Genomic DNA, 20,884 nt, shown 5'->3' with positions numbered 1-20,884 from the left:
CGTTGCCCATGACACTGCCACTACCACGGTTGCATCTGTACTACAGCTCCCTCTCAAAATGTTGCATCATGTTGCCCATAGCACTACCACCGCTAATTGTTGCACTACAACTCAGTTGCTGATAAGTAAGCAACTGAATAGCCACCCAAAATTAACATGCTGATCAGTCTAGATACCCCGTGATGTTGAAGCTACCTCTGCTGCTAATCTGTGTTGACTCTCTGCTGCTACTCCGCTGCTACAATCTGCTTTCTGGCTCCTGCACTGCTGCAACCTCCACTGCGCTACTTCAAACTCTGGCACTCTAGCTCTGCCACTGTTTCTCCATCACACCTCGCACCAACCAACACCTGTCATTTTGCTACTGTCGTTAAGGGCTCCCATAGCCGTATGTGATCCAAGAGTTTGGGCACCTCAAGGATCCTACCCCTGTGTAGTCCTCCCGACTATAGCTCAATATCGCCCCACCTCTTCTCTAGAGGTGCATGAGCACTTATGGTGCAATCGTCATCCTCGCCTTCTCCGTTAGCTTTTGCTAGAGCATCCTTCTAGTCAAACTTATCTTCCTTGCCCTTCTTCTGAGGACACTGTGTGGCGAAATGTCTCAGTTCCCCACATCTAAAGCATCTGACTTTGGTTATATCCTTTTTCTTCCTCTTTTGCTACCCTTGTTGTCCCGATGATGCGAGAGCTGCATCCTCCTCCTCCTCCTTGGCTCTAACTCCTTTGTCGCTACTTCTTGCCTTGGTTAACCACCTAATCTCTTCCTATCGAAGAGCTGCCCACATCTCCTCCCAACTGGGGAGAGAAGCCCTGCCCAAAATGCTCTGGACAAAGGTATCCCTATCTTCAGTGACTGCATTCAGGGCATTCCTGACCATGAACTCAAGATCTGGTGTAGACCCCACGGAAGTCAGTTGGTCTCGAATCCCTTGCAACCTAAGGAGGAAGGGATCGATCTCTTCTCCCTTCTGCATATGGTACTGTCTCAGTTGATTCTCCAATAGCATCTTCCATTGGACAGAAGTTCCCTCATACAAGGTGGTCAAGGCCTCCCACATCTCCCTTATTGTTTCCTTTTCAGCAATATGTGGGACCACATGATCCTTGACCCCGTCCAAGTTCATGCATTTCGCCTTTGCTTGAGCCTCCGATATTTCTTGAGAAGATTAGCATCGACCGAAACAACAACTACTTTCAAGGCATAATCCTTGATGTGATTATTGTCCAAGACTGCCAGGATCCTCACCTTCCAGATGACAAATTTGGATGCTCCATCCAATCTATCTTAATCCCTCAATCCATTGACTGCCATCTCTGCTCAAACAAGTGTAGAACAGGTTCTCTACTCCCTCTCTTGTTGTTGCCCCAGCAAGACTCGGATCTGGATTTCTTTGGCACTAGAAATCCTCTAAGGAACAAATTATTTCTAGACTCCCTCTGAGTCCTGATTTCCTTCACGGAAATCCTCTAGCCAAATGTCGAATCACTCCTCTCCAATCCTCCTTTGCTGCTGCAACCTGGATTTAGATTTCTTTGGCTAGAAATCTGTCAAGGCAGTGACTTCTTCTACCTTAGCTATGTCTCCACAAACACTGTTCTGCACCAACAGCGACAGCATCCCACAAGCTCCACTGATCGAATTTGCTCTGCCCTCCAGCCCCGGCAATTGATTGATTTGAGCCTCTCAGGCTCTGTGTTGTCCCAGAGAGTTGACGTAGTCACTGCGTGAGCTCCTCTCGGGTGATACGTCACCCTCTACAAGCTAGAAATGCTGACGCAGGCACTGCGTGAGCCTCTACATCACTTCTCTAGCTCTATGTCACTCCTTCAGCTGCTCCTCTGCCTCTGAAATAGCATTGTCACTCAGGAGAGCTGCTTCTCTATAGCAAATTCATTGGATCTCCTGGGTGATGTCTTCGGTGTCCTATGATATGCAATGCTTTGATACCATGTGAAAATTCTGAATCTACACATCAGAAATCCTACTGCAATCACTAGTTTATCATCTCCGACTTGTTTTTACATTCAACAACTTATTTAATTATTTAAACATTGATGAAAAACACTACTGTAGACTACACTAATATACAGATCATAAACTAAAACAATATGAGACAAACACACAAGGGATAATGTTATTTTTGGACAACACGTCCTCATAAAAACCCAATGCAGGAAAATCGGTGCAGCAGATAGAGGGTTTGTATTATTAAGCAAGCAGAATCTGAATACAACAGGTTGCCTCTCACACCGTCTAACCTTTTCGAGAAATCTCGGCAGCAAGAAATACATGCGAGGGTTTACCTCGTTCTCCAAGTCACAATTCATCCACTGAGTGGCCTGACCCAGGGAAGCACTGCGAAATCCCAGCGCAATCCCTGCTTGGGCCAGCTTCTTGCCTCTAGGAGACTACATCACCCCTTCTGCAGGATCGATTCGCTAGAGGAAGACTGTTGTTCAGCCCTCCCGGCTCAAAACCTCGCTTCTCTAGCAAAATCTCAAAGTTCTGACGAATATCCTGCACTGCCACTACAAGAGACCCTCTTGGCTTGCGTCAGCACTGCGTGAGCCCCTTCCTGGGCTACGTAGGCCTCTGCGCTGCCTCTCTAATGCTACTGCTACCTCTCTACCTGGTACTCTTTGGCTCGGAACTCCTTTCCGATCCAAATCTCTGCTTCAAACCTCTCATTGCAACTTAGATCACTAGTTCAATTTTCTCAACAAACCACACCCCAGAAAAATCAAACTGATTTGATCACTCGATGAATCTCCAACTGACCCTCAAGCCTCCTCTTATACTTTTCCTGTTGATGAATCAACGGTTGAAATTAAGTCCCTAATCAACTGCTAAGATTAAAACAGACTTGATCCTCGTCACTTAGAAGATTCTCACCCAAATTTTTATTAATACCCATTAATATTTTTATTTTCCAAAGTTTAGACTTAGGAACCCCATTAAAAAAATTAATTAATTTAATAACTCCTCATCCAGGTGGAATTTCTCCAAATGATTTCTGGGTCTTGGAGATCTCATGTGTTCTAGCCCCTCCACAAAATTTCAGAGCTAGAGCACATCCGATGCTACCCCAAAATCAACAGATCTTCCCCTATAGAGGGGTTTTAGCACTGGTTGAGTGCCTATATCGTGTCGTTGATCTTCATGTTTTGATTTGATGATTGCGTGATGAAAACGAGATAAGAGAATAACATAAATATAGTTAATAAGACTACAAGAATATCACAATTAATTATCAACATAAGAAAATCTATCTGCCTTTCTGATTTTCTAACAAACATGCCACTTGGAGAGGTTCTACTTGACTTAAAGGTCCAACGTTTCCTAGAGAAATGGCTTGAGATAATTTAGATGAAAATTGGGAGGTCCAGTGACTTGCTTTTCTACCTCAACCTTTACTTGGGATGGACCCATGACATATTCAGTTTTGTAGCATTGCATGTGTTCTAGCCATGAAATTTGGTAGAGACGCTAGAATCCATGAGTTCTCCAGAACCCATAAATCGTTTCTAGAAATTACACCTAGAAGTGACTCAATTAGATTATTAGCTGTTTTTTAAATATTTCCAAATCTAAACTTAGGGAATAAAGTTAATTAATTGATATTAATTGAGATGAGGTCAGAATAATCTAGAAACTCACATGAATCGACTTCAAGATGATCTTAGCCATTCATTAAGATTTAATCTTGGTCGTTGGAGTCCCAACAGAGGATTATAAGAAGTCGATGGGCACTTGGAGAAGACACTTTTGTGTTTCGATTTTCTTGGTAGATCGATTTCCAGAGAGCAGCAGTAGTTGGTAGAAAGCCAGAGATCAAAGCAGGGCCAGTGAGGGGCAGAGACAGTGATCCGAAGGAAGTTTTCCAAATCCGGAGAGGTAGTAGCAAGGGGTCGACTTATTCCCAGAGAAGCAGCGCAGATGCTTCAACGGTAATTCGATTTTACTCGAGAGAAATTTGTTTTCAGTTCTAGAGCTCAGGCAAGGGGTCCAGAGAGCCAGAAAAAACGATTTCCTCAGCAAAGACAGACAGAACAACTTCATCAGAGGCAGTTCGGAGACTTGACGTCATAGAGTCTACGCAGAGCAGTGCAGAGGCCGATGCAAAGGGTCCAGAAGGACGAGTTTCTGAAGAGAATTTGTGTCGGGGTTGCTTGTGGAAGAAGGGTAATTTCCCTTAAATAATTTTGGCTAGATTTGCTTGTTGTTTGGATTGCCAGTTGGGCATCCATAGATTGTACTCATATTTCACTGTTGCCTAACAAAATAAAACCCTCATAAGCTGCACCGGTTTTCCCACATTAGGTTTTCCTGAGGACATTTGTCCAAAAATAAAGGTGTCATTTTTATTTTGTGTGTCCTATTATTTTCTCTGTTCCAACACTATTATTTTTCCGCAATTTTATTTGTGAAGGTTGCAATGTGATTAATATGATATTTGTCGTAGCAAATAAATTGTTAAATAAATTAATAATTACAAGAATTAATTCCAGTTGTTGCATTAGGATTTCAGTCTTGAAATTTTCACATGGTATCAGAGTAGCGTGAGTGATCAACCAAGAAGCTCAGAAGTGGAGAAAGAATTTCGCTGCTCAAAGGGAGCAGCAGGGACATAATTCCTAGAGGCTGCACAGTTCATTGACAGGCAAGCCGAATTTTTGGGGCAGCAGTTCGATTTTCAATTGCAGGGTGGCAGAAAAGTCGAGTTGTTGGTTTAGCGATTCCAGCAGTCAGAGGGAGCAGCAGCAGCACAAATTTTCATTGAGAAGATTTCTGGTTGGACACAGAGGGTTTTGCAGCAACAAATTCAACGTCGGGTGCAAGAGAAAGGTACACATAGCAAAGGAGAAATTTCTCTCAGGGAACTTCGAGTCTCAGAAGTTCGATTTTTTTCTTACAGATTGGCAATAGTTGCGAGTAGATCTTCTCACTCCAAAAGGGAGTGCGAGTAGCAAAGCAGCAACCAAGCAGAAGGAAAGAGGGGATTTTCGACAGTTTTCAAAATGCCACTGCAGGGCTTAGAGATCAGGATAGGTTGGATGGATCATCCAACTATGTCATCTGGAAGGCCAAGATGTCCTTCTTTCTAGATGAATATGGCCTGAAATCCTACATAGATAATGTGGTGACAATTCCTCAGGATGCAAATCAGTAGAAAGAATACAAGAAAGAGATGGCAAGGGCAAAGCAGTTGATCTTGGATGGAGTCCGGGATCATATAGTCTCACATATAGCGGCCATGGGAACAGCCAAAGAGATGTTGGATGTTGTCTCCCAGCTATATCAGGGTACTTGCCAGAAATAGAAGATGCTCCTGGAAGAGAAGCAAAGATAAATAAGGATGCAAAAGGGGGAAGGCATAGATCCCTTCCTCACCAAAATTCAGGAGGTCCAAGACCAGCTTGTAGTTGTTGGGGCAGCACCTCCACCTTCAGAGTTGGTATGGTTGGCACTAAATAGTGTCTCAGAGGATTGGCAAGTTTTTGTCCAAAGCATATTGGGCGGAGATAGGCTACCAAACTGGGACAGAATGTGGCCCGACTTACAGTAGGAGGAGTTGAGGCGAGCTTTGCTTAAGAGCTCCATCAATGGCAGCAGTACTAGCAGATCGAAGGGTGTGAAGGAGGAAGAGAATGTGGTCCTCACATCTAAAGGTCCCAGTCAGGGACAGGGAGAGCAAAAGAAGAAGAAGAAGGACTTGTCAAAGGTCAAGTGCTTCAGGTGTGGTGAGCTCTGTCACTACAACATGTAGTGTCTGTTGGAAATACTGAGAGGGGGGGGTGAATCAGTATTTATTAATTTTTGTTCTAGTGATTGTCAAAAGCATATATATATATGTATATGTATACACAGAACACAGAAATCAACAGCTGGAATAAATGCTTTTATTAAGACTCAAGACAGTGCAATGAAATAAATACAATATAAGTATATCTGACTGTGAATAGTTGCCAAGCTCCAACTTGGACTTCAGTGAGGCTCCAACCTCCCAGAGCACCAACTCTGTTTTGCCAAGACACCAATCTTGGACTTTAGGAGCACCAACTCCCAAGGACTTCAATCTTGTTCAGTTCTGAGGCTCCAACCTCTTGGGCTCCAACCCAACCTTGATATAAACTGGTTTTGCTGCTTCTGCCTCTGCTGCTTCTGCTGCCTCTACAGTCTCTGCTGCTTCTGCTGCCTCTACAGTCTCTGCTGCTTCTGTTGCCTCTGCACCCTCTGCTGGTTCTTCACCACCACAACAGCAACCAGCAGTCCTCTGTTTTTGCTGTTTTTATACATTCCATCCCTTTGTCCATTCGTTTCCTCTTTCTCACTGGCTGTTTGGCTTCCTTTCTCCGCAGGCTCTTTAGCTTCCTCAACGCTCGCTTATCTTGTCAGTTTCCTCTGTCTAATCATTTGCTTCTTCAGCTTCCCACTTTCGGTTTCATCTGTCTATCAAACGTTCCAATATTCACAGGACACGTACAAGAGGAAGAGAGGCCGCATACACCCAGTTGTCATAGCTTAACGGACAGCCACGTCCCAATCGCAATCATTATCGCCAGAGTCAGTCTCCTGAACTATCGGGAGCATTATCGTATGCATTTTTGCCTCAGAGGCGCGCGCAGGCCAAATATCAAATTACACAGGAAATATATGAAAAAACAGGCGACAGTGCTAAAGGGCGGACTTCAAGGATCATAGCACCCGTATCTATAATGTATTGGGTCCGCAGCATTCATCGCAATCGGCGATCGCAAAGGGCCGATGGCCAATGGGCCAATCCACTTGTGGATGCGATATTGCATTGAACCCTGTTTTATATGCCCGTCGGGTCCGTTCCTTTCATCGCTATCGGCGATCGCAACATAACTGCAGTCACCAATGGCCGATGGCCGATGCGATGGACCGGATGCGATATATTATTCAATCAAACTTTGATATGCCATCGGGTCCGCGTATATTGTCGCAATCGGAGGCAGGGCCTTTACCACTCCCGATACCCGCTCCGAAATGCCGGATGCGATATATTATAAACTGTTTTTAATGAGTCCATCGGGTCCATGCCTCTATCGCAATCAGGGACTACCATTGGCAAAGGTCCAATGCGATATCGCTATCGGCAATCGCAATGGCCCACTTGACACTGTATCGCCACTCCCGAAGTTCCGATGCGACATTGTGTCCCGGACCCGATATGGCTTCAACACTTCCGTGAATAAGGTTTCAAATCCGCCGATAGTGTTAAAGCTTATGTACACGCCTTAGCCTCTGTTTGCGTCTCCGATAGTGTTAAACATATATATATATATGCATAGTTTTTGTTGCCGATGGTGTATTTGCATATATAACCAAGACTTCCGCCTTTGTTTGCATTATATGCATATTTATATGTTTTTTAACTGCCGATAATGATAAAGCATACATACATGGGTTTTACAGGCCCGATAACATAACTGGATATATCTATGTGAGTTTTGCTCCCGATGGCTGTGTATGCTCCTGATAGGCTCCCGATAGGCTCCCGATAGCTGTGTATGCTCCCGATAGGTTCCCGATAGGCATGTATGGCTCTGTTTGCTGCATTTGCTCCTCCGATGGCTCCTCTTGCTCCGATATGCTCCGATAGCTCCTCTTCTTTGGGTTTTCTCCTCCGATGGCTCCTCTTGTAGCTCCTCTCGCTCCAGTGTGGCTCCTCTGGCTTGTTGAAATATTAATTTCACCTGCGCATTTATTTTTACAAAATAGCTGAAGAAAACCACCAAGCTCATCAGACCGCTTTCGCTGTGAAAGTGGTATTCCGTAAATCTCACCCGATGCAATAAAATTTTGCCACGCGTCAACTGTACTTTTCACAAAACCACTTTCTATCGGGACGTAACATTCGTTTCGTTTGGGCAAGCAATGATCGTTGGATTAGTATGAAGACTGTTCGCCGTTGGATCAAAGTCAAAGCTGGGTACAATCAGAAAAATTCCCAACATGGCTTGGTCTGCTCCTATGTGGCTCTGTCTCCTCCTCTTGAATATTGCCATATTGACATCAATGACAATCTGTGTCCAACAATCTCCCCCTTTGTTATTGATGGCAATATTCTTCTGCTCTCTCCCCCTTTGACATCAATGGCAAAGGAATGCATACGAACTCCCCCTGTCAAACTGCTCCCCCTATCCTGCTGGAATGAACTTGAGTGATGATAACGAAATAACCCCCATCTTTTGACGCAGATGTTTGAATGCTTCTCGAGGAAGAGGTTTTGTGAAAATATCAGCTATCTGCTCCTTAGTACTGATATATTCCAGGACGATGTTTTGTTCAGCTACTTGCTCACGGAGGAAATGATACTTGATTGGTATGTGTTTGGTTCTTGAGTGCATCACTGGATTTTTGCTGAGACTGATAGCGCTTGTGTTGTCACAATAGACGGTAATCGGTTGATATGTACATATGTCGAGATCTTTTAGAGCTTCCTTCATCCATAGTATCTGAGAACAACAGTCTGCTGCAGCAATATACTCGGCTTCGGCTGTGGATAATGATATGGATGACTGTTTTTTGCTGAGCCAGGATACTAAACAGTCTCCTAGGAAGAATGCATTTCCACTAGTACTTTTCCGATCATCTATACTTCCAGCCCAATCAGCATCTGTGTATGCAGTTACCGTCAGTGTTGAGTCCTTTGGGTACCAAAGACAAAAATCAGAAGTTCCCTTCAAATATCTGAGAATTCTTTTTACAGCTAATAAATGAGATTGTTTGAGAGCAGATTGAAATCTTCCCACCATTCCTACTGCTTGCATAATGTCTGGTCATGTAGCTGTTAAGTATAGAAGGGCTCCAATCATTGACCTGTAATGAGTTGCATCTACTAGAGGGGAGTCATCATCTTTGCTCAGTTTACAGTTTGTGGTCATAGGTGTACTCACAGGTGCACAGTCCTCCATTCCATATTTTTTGAGCATGTCTTTTAGATATTTGGCTTGAGATATACACAATCCTATTCTGGTTTGAGATACTTGAAGTCCAAGGAAGTGGGACAGCTCTCCTATCATTGACATCTCAAACTCTTTTGCCATGCTTTGAGAAAATTCATGGCTCATTTCATCATTATTACTAGCAAAAATCAGATCATCGACATAAACAAGAGCAACTAGTAACTTACCTTGATCTGTCTTTATGTATAGATTGCTTCCAGCCACTCCCTTTTTGAAGCCTTGTTGTTGGAGATAGTTATCCAGTCTTGCATACCAAGCTCTAGGAGCTTGTTTCAACCCATATAAAGCCTTTTTCAATTTACAGACTAAGTCCTTTCCTGCTGTTAGATCAAAACCTTCTGGCTGCTCCATGTAGACTTCCTCCTTGAGTTCCCCATTTAGAAATGCTGATTTCACGTCCATTTGATAGATTTTGAATCCTTTTGAGCAAGCAAATGCTAAGAACATCCTGATAGCTTCCATACGGGCCACTGGTGCAAATGTCTCTTCAAAGTCAACTCCTTCAATTTGTGAATAGCCTTTGCAAACAAGTCTTGCCTTGTTTCTGATAACCTGTCCGTCCTCATTCATTTTATTTTTGAACACCCATTTGGTTCTTATTATGTTTTTGTCCTTTGGACGAGGTATCAGCGCCCATGTCTTGTTCTTCTCAATTTGGGACATTTCTTCTTCCATTGCTTTTACCCAATGAGGATCCTTACTCGCTTCTGCAAATGTTTCTGGTTCTATCATAGATAGGAGGGCAATGACTTTTCTCTTGGGTGTGATTGATATCCTTCTTCGGGTCTGCACACCTTCATCTTTATCGCCAATGATCTGCTCTTCTGGATGATGTTTTTGGACATATTTCAACTTTGAAGGGGTATTAGGTGGTTCTCTTTCCTCTTCTTCTTCTTCTTCTTCTTTCTCATATATTTCTTCTTTTGTAGGTTCTTCTTCTTCAATGAGAAAGTCATCTTCATGTTCTTCAATTTCCTTTTCTGGAAGATCTTCATCAACCTTTACATCAATGCTTTCCACTATTTTCTTCAGTCGATAATTGTAGCACTTGTAAGCCTTGCTCCGTGTAGAGTATCCAAGAAATATCCCTTCATCAACCCGAGAATCAAACTTTTCGGGTGAGCCATCATTTATTTTTATGAAGCACTTGCTTCCAAAGATCTTGAAGTACTTCACCGAAGCAAGTCTTCCTTTCCATAGCTCATAAGGAGTTTTATCACAATTTGGTCTCAATTGAGTCCGATTCAGTGTATAGACAGCTGTCCCTACTGCTTCTCTCCAGAATCTAGGCTGTAAGTCTGCTGCTAATAGCATGGTTCTTGCCATCTCTTGGACTGTTCGGTTTCGTCTTTCAACTACCCCATTTTGCTGAGGTGTTCTGGCAGCCGAGAATTCCCTTTTAATTCCATGAATATTACAGAACTTACTGAACTCGTTTGATGTGAATTCTCCTCCTCTGTCTGTTCTGAGGCACTTAATTTTTGAATCTTTTTCATTTTCTACAAGGGCTTTGAAATTCTTAAAACACTCAAAAGTTTCAGATTTATACTTTATGAAATATATCCACATCATTCTAGTATAATCATCAACAAATAACACAAAGTACCTTTCTCCTTGGAGTGCTTGATTTCTAGTTGGCCCACATACATCAGCATGGATGATCTCCAAGGGCTTCGATGTACAGTGTTCCTTTGTCTTGTGGCTGGTTCTGGTTTGCTTTCCATGTTGACATGGACCACACACTGCCTGATTTGGTTTGAACAGCCTTGGGATGTCTTGTACAGCGTTGGTCTTGCTGATATTGATCAGATTTTCGAAGCTTGTATGTCCAAGTCGCTTGTGCCACAGCCAACTCTCATCTGTCTTACTCAAGTAGCATTTATTTTCCTGAATCTTGTTTAGAATGTAAATATTGTCTGGTGTTCTCACCCCTTTTGCCACAAGCTACCCTGAGGCAGAGTTCCTTATTTCACAGTCTTTGGTGCTGAAAACAACCTTATGTCCTTGATCACAGATTTGGCTGACACTCAGAAGGTTGTGTTTGAGTCCGTCAACCAGCAGAGCATCCTGAGCTTTTCCTTTTCCATTTATCAGAGTAACTGTTCCTTTTCCTGCAATTCTGCCAGATCCGCTTCCAAAAGACACATTCCCTTCCTTTTTGCTCAGTGAGACAAACTTCCCTCTGTCCCCTGTCATGTGTCTGGAGCACCCACTGTCTACAAACCACTGGTTTCCATTATTTTGAGCACATAGAGCCAGGCCGCATTTGTCCATGCTGGAGTTCTTGCTACTCGTCTTTCTTCCTTTGAGTGGGCAATCTTGTTCATAGTGTCCATTATTGTAGCAAAAAGAGCAAATCAGATCAAATTTGGTCAAGGGATCAAATGAATTTGAAGGTTTTGATTTGTCCCTGTCTTTTGGGGGCATATGAGTTGACTACTCGGTCCTTTTGCATTGTCTTTTCACTTCTGCGAGCCATACAGTGTCTAGCTTGGTGACTGAAGTTTTTACAGTGAAACCAGTGTCCAAGAAAGATGGTTTTGAAGCAACCATGGTTTGAGTCAATTTCCTTCCTGGGAATTACTCCTCCCTCGTTCTTTGGATTTTCGATGGGCCCTTGGTGGAGTACAGGTTTGTATTTGCTGTAGTGTCCATGATTCGACTCCACATTCTTCTTTGGAGTAATTCTTTCTTCATTCTTGGAATCTGGGATGCACTTTTGATAACATACTTTTTCATCTTTTGGATTGCAGGAAAGTGCATCGGCATAGCTTTTTGCACTATTCTTAGTGCTTGAGGATTCTCCTTTGAAACCTATTCCAGACTTGTCATGTTGAGGTTTTTGATTTTTCAGAATAGTCTCAAGTATTTGAGAGCTTTTACAGCCCTTTTTAATTTGCTCCAACTCCTTTCTTAGAGACACTATTTCGGCCTCGCGTTCCTCACAAGTCTCTTCTTTTTCTTTAAGCTTTGCTACCAAGAGATCTTCTCTCCTTCTTATTTCCTCGTTTTCCACTTTGATAGAAATGATTTTGTTCTGTAGTTTCTCATTTTCTTCAATGGCGCTTATTAACAGTTCATCTACATTTCCTTCCAGTCCTGAGTCATCATCATCTGTGAGTGCGTCATCATCATCTGTGAGTGCCATGAATAATGCTTCTTGGCTTTCATCATGATCACTTTCCTCATCTAATTTCTTTTTGATGACCATAAACTTATCCTCATCAGACTCATCTTGCTTGGAGAAGAAGTTTTTCTTATTGAACCCTTTCTTTTTATGTGCCATTCTTTTAGAATTTCCTTCATCATCACTGTCATGTTTATGAGGACATTTTGCTGCATAATGACCTATTTTACCACATTTAAAACAGATAAGAGGATACTTGCCTTTAAGCTTAGATCCTCTCTTCAGCTTTCGTACATATTGAGCCAATTCGGATTCCACATCTGACTCATCACTACAGTCATTCCTTTCTTTCACTTCCTTTGACTTTGAGGCCTTGAATGCTGCATCTTTGGAGCTAGGGCCACCTTTCCTCATTTCATAAGTAGTGAGAATTCCATGGAGTTCATCCATTTTGAGGGTATCTAGATCCTTTGCTTCTTCTATAGCACTTATTTTGGAGTCAAATCTGTCTGGAAGAGACCTTAATACCTTTTGAACAATGGTACTTTCTTCTACCTTTTCGTCCAATCCTTTCAGGGAATTTACTACTTCAGCTACTCGAAGGAGGTATGCTGCAATATCTTCTTCATCTTCCATCTTCAAACTTTCAAATTGTCTTCTGTGAGTTTGAAGCTTTGCCTTTTTTACTTTTGAGTCTCCATCGTACAAACCAACTAGCTTCTCCCACATTTCTTTGGCAGAGGTACAGTGCATGATTTTTGTAAACTCGGAATCAGTGATTCCACTAGTGATAGAGTTCATGGCCTTTGCATTTGCAATGTAGGCTTTCCTCTCGTCTTGGTCTGTTGGAAGAGTGGAAGTCGCTTGGTATTCAGTTTGACAAAAATGCCAGACTTCAGGTCCAAGGGACATTAAGTAGTAAGTCATCCTTTTCTTCCAGAAACCAAAGTTAGTGCCATCAAACAAAGGAGGTCTTCCTGATGCTTCGTGATTTCTCATCATGGCTGCGAATCCTTCTTCAAGCTGTTAGGCTAGTATGAAGAAGCTTGCTCTGATACCAATTGTTGGAAATACTGAGAGGGGGGGTGAATCAGTGTTTATTAATTTTTGTTCTAGTGATTGTCAAAAGCATCATATATAGATATGTATATGTATACACAGAACACAGAAATCGACAGCTAGAATAAATTCTTTTATTAAGACTCAAGATAGTGCAATGAAATAAATACAATATAAGTATATCCGACTGTGAATAGTTGCCAAGCTCCAACTTGGACTTCAGTGAGGCTCCAACCTCCCAGAGCACCAACTCTGTTTTGCCAAGACACCAATCTTGGACTTTAGGAGCACCAACTCCCAAGGACTTCAATCCTGTTCAGTTCTGAGGCTCCAACCTCTTGGGCTCCAACCCAACCTTGATATAAACTGGTTTTCCTGCTTCTGCCTCTGCTGCTTCTGCTGCCTCTACAGTCTCTGCTACTTCTGTTTCCTCTGCACCCTCTGCTGGTTCTTCACCACCACAACAGCAACCAGCAGTCCTCTGTTTTTGCTATTTTTATACATTCCATCCCTTTGTCCATTCGTTTCCTCTTTCTCACTGGCTGTTTGGCTTCCTTTCTCCGCAGGCTCTTTGGCTTCCTCAACGCTCGCTTATCCTGTCAGTTTCCTCTGTCTAATCGTTTGCTTCTTCAGCTTCCCACTTTCGGTTTCATCTGTCTATCGAACGTTCCAATATCCAGAGGACACGTACAAGAGGAAGAGAGGCCGCATACACCCAGTTGTCATAGCTTAACGGACAGCCACATCCCAATCGCAATCATTATCGCCAAAGTCAGTCTCCTGAACTATCGGGAGCATTATCGTATGCATTTTTGCCTCAGAGGCGCACGCAGGCCAAATATCAAATTACACAGGAAATATATGAAAAAACAGGCGACAGTGCTAAAGGGCGGACTTCAAGGATCATAGCACCCGTATCTATAATGTATCGGGTCCGCAGCATTCATCGCAATCGGCGATCGCAAAGGGCCGATGGCCGATGGGCCAATCCACTTGTGGATGCGATATTGCATTGAACCCTGTTTTATATGCCCGTCGGGTCCGTTCCTTTCATCGCTATCGGCAATCGCAACATAACTGCAGTCACCAATGGCCGATGGCCGATGCGATGAACCGGATGCGATATATTATTCAATCAAACTTTGATATGCCATCGGGTCCGCGTATATTGTCGCAATCAGAGGCAAGACCTTTACCACTCCCGATACCCGCTCCGAAATGCCGGATGCGATATATTATAAACTGTTTTTAATGAGTCCATCGGGTCCATGCCTCTATCGCAATCGGGGACTGCCCTTGGCGGAGGTCCGATGCAATATCGCTATCGGCAATCACAATGGCCCACTTGACACTGTATCGCCGCTCCCGAAGTTCCGATGCGACATTGTGTGCCGGACCCGATATGGCTTCAACACTTCCGTGAATAAGGTTTCAAATCCGCTGATAGTGTTAAAGCTTATGTACACGCCTTAGCCTCCGTTTGCGCCTCCGATAGTGTTAAACATATATATATGCATAGTTTTTGTTGCCGATGGTGTATTTGCATATATAACCAAGACTTCCGCCTCTGTTTGCATTATATGCATATTTATATGGTTTTTAACCGCCGATAATGATAAAGCATACATACATGGGTTTTACAGGCCCAATAACATAACTGGATATATCTATGTGAGTTCTGCTCCCGATGGCTGTGTATGCTCCCGATAGGCTCCCGATAGCTGTGTATGCTCCCGATAGGCTCCTGATAGGCATGTATGGCTCTGTTTGTTACATTTGCTCCTCCGATGGCTCCTCTTGCTCCGATATGCTCTGATAGCTCCTCTTCTTTGGGTTTTCTCCTCCGATGGCTCCTCTTGTGGCTCCTCTTGCTCCAGTGTGGCTCCTCTGGCTTGTTGAAATATTAATTTCACCTACGCATTTATTTTTACAAAACAACTGAAGGAAACCACCAAGCTCATCGGACCGCTTTTGCTGTGAAAGTGGTATTCCGTAAATCTCACCCGATGCAATAAAATTTTGCCACGCGTCAACTGTACTTTTCACAAAACCACTTTCTATCGGGACGTAACATTCGTTCTGTTTGGGCGAGCGATGATCGTTGGATTAGTATGAAGACTGTTCGTCGTCGGATCGAAGTCAAAGTTGGGTACGATCAGAAAAATTCCCAACATGGCTTGGTCTGCTCCTATGTGGCTCTGTCTTGCTCTGTTTGTTACATTTGCTCCTCCGATGGCTCCTCTTGCTCCGATATGCTCTGATAGCTCCTCTTCTTTGAGTTTTCTCCTCCGATGGCTCCTCTTGTAGCTCCTCTTGCTCCAGTGTGGCTCCTCTGGCTTGTTGAAATATTAATTTCACCTACGCATTTATTTTTACAAAACAGCTGAAGAAAACCACCAAGCTCATCGGACCGCTTTTGCTGTGAAAGTGGTATTCCGTAAATCTCACCCGATGCAATAAAATTTTGCCACGCGTCAACTGTACTTTTCACAAAACCACTTTCTATCGGGACGTAACATTCGTTCTGTTTGGGCGAGCGATGATCGTTGGATTAGTATGAAGACTGTTCGCCGTCGGATCGAAGTCAAAGCTGGGTACGGTCAGAAAAATTCCCAACATGGCTTGGTCTGCTCCTATGTGGCTCTGTCTCCTCCTCTTGAATATTGCCATATTGACATCAATGACAATCTGTGTCCAACAGTGTCCTCTCAGAAAAAAGGACAAGTCGGAGAAGCGGGACTAGGAGGAAGCATCAACCAAGATCGACAAGTTGTCCTCTAGGTTGGAGGAAGAATTCGCGATGATGGCAACCATACCTCCAGGAGTGAGGTGGGGTAACTTGGATTTGTAGCCCCAGAGAGCTATAGAGATGCGTAGGGTCCTTGAGGAGTCCACCTCATGGATCATTACCTTGCTACGGAGGCCCACAATATTCAGTAGCAAGATGGATCAGTGACAATCGATGCAATTAGAGCCTAAGTGACAGTAGCAGACTAGTAGCAGTCAGATACTGAGAAGAACAGTGTAGAGTGACACAGTTCAGAGTTAGCAGGAGTGCAGATACTTCAGTGACAATGCAGAGGCTAGTAGCAGTCAAGACTCGGGAGACAGATTTATTATACTGAACATAGTTGATTCAGTATTTTGGATGTTTTTCAGTTGCAGTAGCAACAGATGAGAGGGAGTTGCAGTGCAGATGCAGAGTTGGCAGCAGTATGGCAGTGTGAACAGCAGCACGAATGCAGCATCAGATTTGCAGAGTAGTTGGTGGGCAATACGGCCAGACATTAGCAGCGTGACAGAGGGTGGTACAGAGACAGAGTGTTGTGATAGGGTGTGCAGCACTAGAACACATTCCTTGCTAAGAGGGAGTGTTAGTTTTCGTAGCATCGGATGCGTTCTAGCCATGAGATTTGGTGGAGAGGCTAGAATACATGAGTTCTCCAGAACCTAGAAATCATTTCTGGAAATTCCACAAAGAATTGTCTCAATTAGATTATTGGCCGTTTTTAAATATTTTCTAAGTCTAAACTTAGGGAATATGGTTAATTAATCAGTATTAATTGAGATAACGTGAGAATCATCTAGAAACTCACACGGATCGACTTCAAGATGATCCTAGCCATTGATTAAGATTTAATCTTGGTCGTTGGAGTCCCAACAGAGGATTATAAGAAGTCAATGGGCACTTGGAGAAGACACTTATGTGGTTCAATTTTCTTGGCAAATCGACTTCCAAAGAGCAACAACAATTGTCAAAAAGTCATAGATCGAAGCAGGGTCAGTGAGGGGCAGAGACATTGATCTAGAGGAAGTTTTCCAGATCTATAGAAGCAGCAACAAGGGGCTGAGTTATTCCCATAGAAGCAACGCAAAGGACTGCGTACCTGCTTCACTAGCAATTCGATTTTGCTGGAGAGAAAATCATTTTCAGTTCTAGAGGTCGGGCAGAAGATCCAAAGTGCTGGAGAAATGATTTCCTCAGTAGAGACAGGCAGAACAACTTCATCAGAGGCAATTCAGAGGCTTGACGTCATAGGGTCTGCACAGAGCAATGCAGAGGCTAATGCAGAGGGTCCAGAAGGACGAATTTCTAAAGAGAATCGGTGTCGAGGTTGCTTGTGGAAGAAGGGTAATTTCACTTAAATAGTTTTGGCCAGATTTACTTGCTGTTTGGATTGCCAGTTGGGCATCCATAGATTGTACTCAAATTTCACTATTGCATAGTAAAATAAATCCCTCATCTGTTGCACCGGTTTTCCCGCATTTGGTTTTCCCGAGGACATTTGTCCAAAAATAACGGTGTCATTTTTATTGTGTGTGTGCTAGTATTTTCTCAGTTCTAGTGCTATTATTTTTCGGCAGTTTTATTTGTGAAGGTTGCAGTGTGATTAATTTGATATTTGTCGTAACAAATAAATTGTAAAATTAATTAAAATTAGACGAATTAATTTTAGTTGTTGAAATAGGATTTCAATCTTGAAATTTTCACATGACGTCCAATGGCATGGAAAAGTGGACAACTCCTTTACTTGGAGTCTTGGTCCAAACATTGCTTGATTTTGTGATTTAAGGCTTGACTTTTCTTACTTTTACTTTGATCTTGGCCCATGGGAGTGATATTCACTTGAAGTGACCCTTTCTTTGCTCATAAAATTAGCCATGCTGCTTCATATACCCCTCATAACTGCCCCAAAAAAAATTGCCCCCCTTATTAGTGAAGAAATAATGCTGGAAATGACAATTTGACAAGGGAATTTAGAGCACTTCAACTTGGAGATGCTTTGGCATGCCTCGGAGAGTGTAATGGACCTACTCCTTGCCTTGGAGAATGTGGGACATTGCCGAGGGGAGGGAACAATTCATTGTGAATTCTAAGACAATGATACACTTAGTGTTTCCACCCTTACATAGTGCAATCTCCTTTACAGGGCTAATACAACAAGTGCTCCTTTAAGCCATGTGTCCTAATAGATCCACCTCCATGATGCCCAAATAGGGGGTTACCTGCCAACAGGGGTCAGTCAGCAAAGCCATAAAACAAGGCACCATGAATATGAACTAAGAAGACCAGTCATGACCATCCACGCATGGGGAACTAGGATTCACTTTTACTCTTCATACTACATGGCTTACAAAGCCATCGATTGCACATGTTTGGGCTTACAAATGGTGCAGTCCAAAAAAAATTGGAGTACCCTTGCTGAAAGAGGGTACTCATGAAACAATCAAACAAGCATGGTTTCAGCCTTAATCATCTTGATAGATTCAATTCAGCTGGCATGATTACTATTGTGTTGTAACGGGTTGACGTGTGTAGGTTACACGAGAGAGCAGTTTATACCTCTAATCCTGAAGGGTAGTTTCACTCAGAACTGAATCGAGAGGAAAGAGCTTGTAGCCATTCAAAGAATAAAGATCTTTGCATAAATTAGAGAAACAAAGATCAGAAAATTAATTCCACAAAGTATCCATGTTGGTGAAGTGGTTAATAATTCCCTAATATACATGTCATCTAGATTCTAGGTACTCCCATAGCCTATCAGAAATTGATTGCATTCTCTAGTGTGGTTGACCATTTTCTTGGTCATTTGTTGGAAATTGGAAATTAATTAAATTATATTATCTCTAGCATTGAAATTCAAATGAAAGTTGTCCCTAATCTGATCAACCTACTATAAAAGATGACAGAAAAAATAGCACTCAGCAGTTTGGAGTTGGACTATGATGGCTTGAGCTGTGCACCAAATATAAAAGCTATCCCACTCCCTTTTCTACACTTGAACTAAGCCCTAGATGTCTCATTGCTATTCTGAGAATTCAAATTACTAGAGTACTGAGATGCGATGACCAAGCAAAAGGGTTTGTTAACAAACAAGCAGAGAGGCCTTGAAGAATCTATTATTTCCTGGTACTGAAACAAAGCAGGAGATTTCAATGATATAAAGAGAAAAAACGGCTATAATGTGCTCAGGATTTATCATGACAAAGCAATTTCAATTTTCCACCATAGAATTCGATAGTAACAATGTTTCATTAATTCACTAGGCACTTTGAAACAGTAAACCCTAAATTTTTCATCGGAAGTAACAGAGAACAAGAGGTACAAGAGAACTAAGTAACATTTTGAAACATCCATGATGGATTTCAAATCTGCTTAGAAGATTTCTCACAGAAATAAATCTTGAATAGTAGGTAAAATTTGGCCACATGTATTTAACAAGGAAAACTATCTGCAAGTAAATATGTAACCACACAAATGTTACAGGAAATATTCTAAGAACACTACCCTCAAGTTCTTTAAGACAGTTTTGAGCGGAATGTTGCAGATATTACCTGTTTATGGCCTCCACATGACACCAAAGCATTGCAGCCTTTACGGTCCATTGTAGTTTGGCATAGCACAGGAAGTGAGAACTGAACAGAGAGAAAGGGCCTGCAGAGAATTAAAAAATAGTGTCATTCAAACCTCGTAATCTTTTATTATGTTTCTTAAAAACTTCACTTGTATTTGCCACAAACCTTTCTTCACTTTCTCCAGTAACAGAGAAAATATATGGCAGAAGCTCCTGAAATTGTTTTTGGTATGCTGATGGTGATTCTGCGAGGTACCTGTAGGGACATTTCATGTACACATTATCTTTAAGAAATTACTAAGAAAACATTCATAGTTCAAAAAACCAGAAAGAACGTCATATTAAGCATCAATAATCATGTGTATTGTAAATGTCACTCAAAACAGCGAGTGATTAGATTACTAAGGTGCCGCTCATTTCATTTGAGAAATTCCAGACCTTCCAGAGTACAGTAGCCTCATTTTAAATGTAGCAGATCCTACAAGAATAGGACTTTGAGTCGGGTCTTCTATGTCAACATATTATCAACTCACATTTGTACTCTCTTAAACAAAGAAAATGTCTATGGAGAGGCTGACCAGTCTAAAGAACTCCCCGTGGTAATAAAAATCAAATTTGACAGCACTGTTAAGCTACAACCAGTGCAATATCTAAATAGTCCATATGCTTCCTTTGCCTGCGAGCTCTCAACCATTAAATTAAGGACCATCCTCTGGTTAGACAAAGAAATGCTGAAGATGACACAAACATAAATAAAAAACTAAGAAAACTCCTCAAGAAACTAATAAAGGGAATCAAAAGGCCAAAAAGGGGAATAAGCAGATGTTACCAAAAAAAAGGTGGTGCTTGGCTAGTAAATCTGAGAGACTACCAAAGTTGTTGATAACTTATATCATGAGATTCTTTGGCACTATCAAATCGCTCCATCAATGAGAAACTATGGCTGTTCATGCATCATGAATAAATTTCTCACACCTTCATTATATTAGGTTGTCCATAAGACCAAAAATCTACAATCTTGACCCTAGAATCACCATCATACGTGTCACAAATAGAATCCCTATCAAATAAAAACAGCTTTTGTCCCATCTATGCCTTTCAATATGGAAAAAGAATCAATATTTTCAATCTCATGGTTGTCATGCTCTTCATTAAACGAGGGTTTCTCCACAAAGTTCTCATTTTTCAAATCACTGAAGGATGTATCGTGTAACGAACAAAGTTCGTACTCTACAATAATCTTCAGAACACTTGGTACATGAAGACATCCATTGAGGATAAGAAACATATTTTGAATAGTGTATAAAAGAATTGGTATGAGATATGATTGGGCCTGCTTAAATAC

At 42.2% G+C, this 20,884-nt stretch overlaps 1 protein-coding gene across 3 annotated transcripts in view; it reads right to left on the bottom strand.

Annotated features, from left to right (window-relative positions):
- LOC149259522 (neurochondrin family protein) overlaps nt 1-20,884 on the bottom strand; it is a 411,338-nt gene that overhangs the window by 129,150 nt on the left and 261,304 nt on the right. For all 3 annotated transcript variants that reach the window (XR_016257650.1, XM_089418637.1, XM_089418634.1), the window contains exons 12-13: nt 19,706-19,795; nt 19,520-19,619 (exon numbers count right to left, since the gene is read on the bottom strand). Coding sequence is in view for 2 of the 3 variants with exons in the window: in XM_089418637.1 (XP_089274763.1) it covers nt 19,520-19,619; nt 19,706-19,795 (190 nt within the window). In the remaining variant the exon portion in view is untranslated. The remainder of the gene's footprint in view (nt 1-19,519; nt 19,620-19,705; nt 19,796-20,884) is intronic.

This window comes from Pinus tabuliformis, chromosome 6, assembly GCF_031772625.1.
Source record: "Pinus tabuliformis cultivar Carrire ecotype Pingquan chromosome 6, CPIR1, whole genome shotgun sequence".
NCBI classification, from domain to species: domain Eukaryota; kingdom Viridiplantae; phylum Streptophyta; class Pinopsida; order Pinales; family Pinaceae; genus Pinus; species Pinus tabuliformis.
Note: the sequence above shows the minus strand (reverse complement) of the source record. Positions and strands in the feature narration are given on the sequence as shown.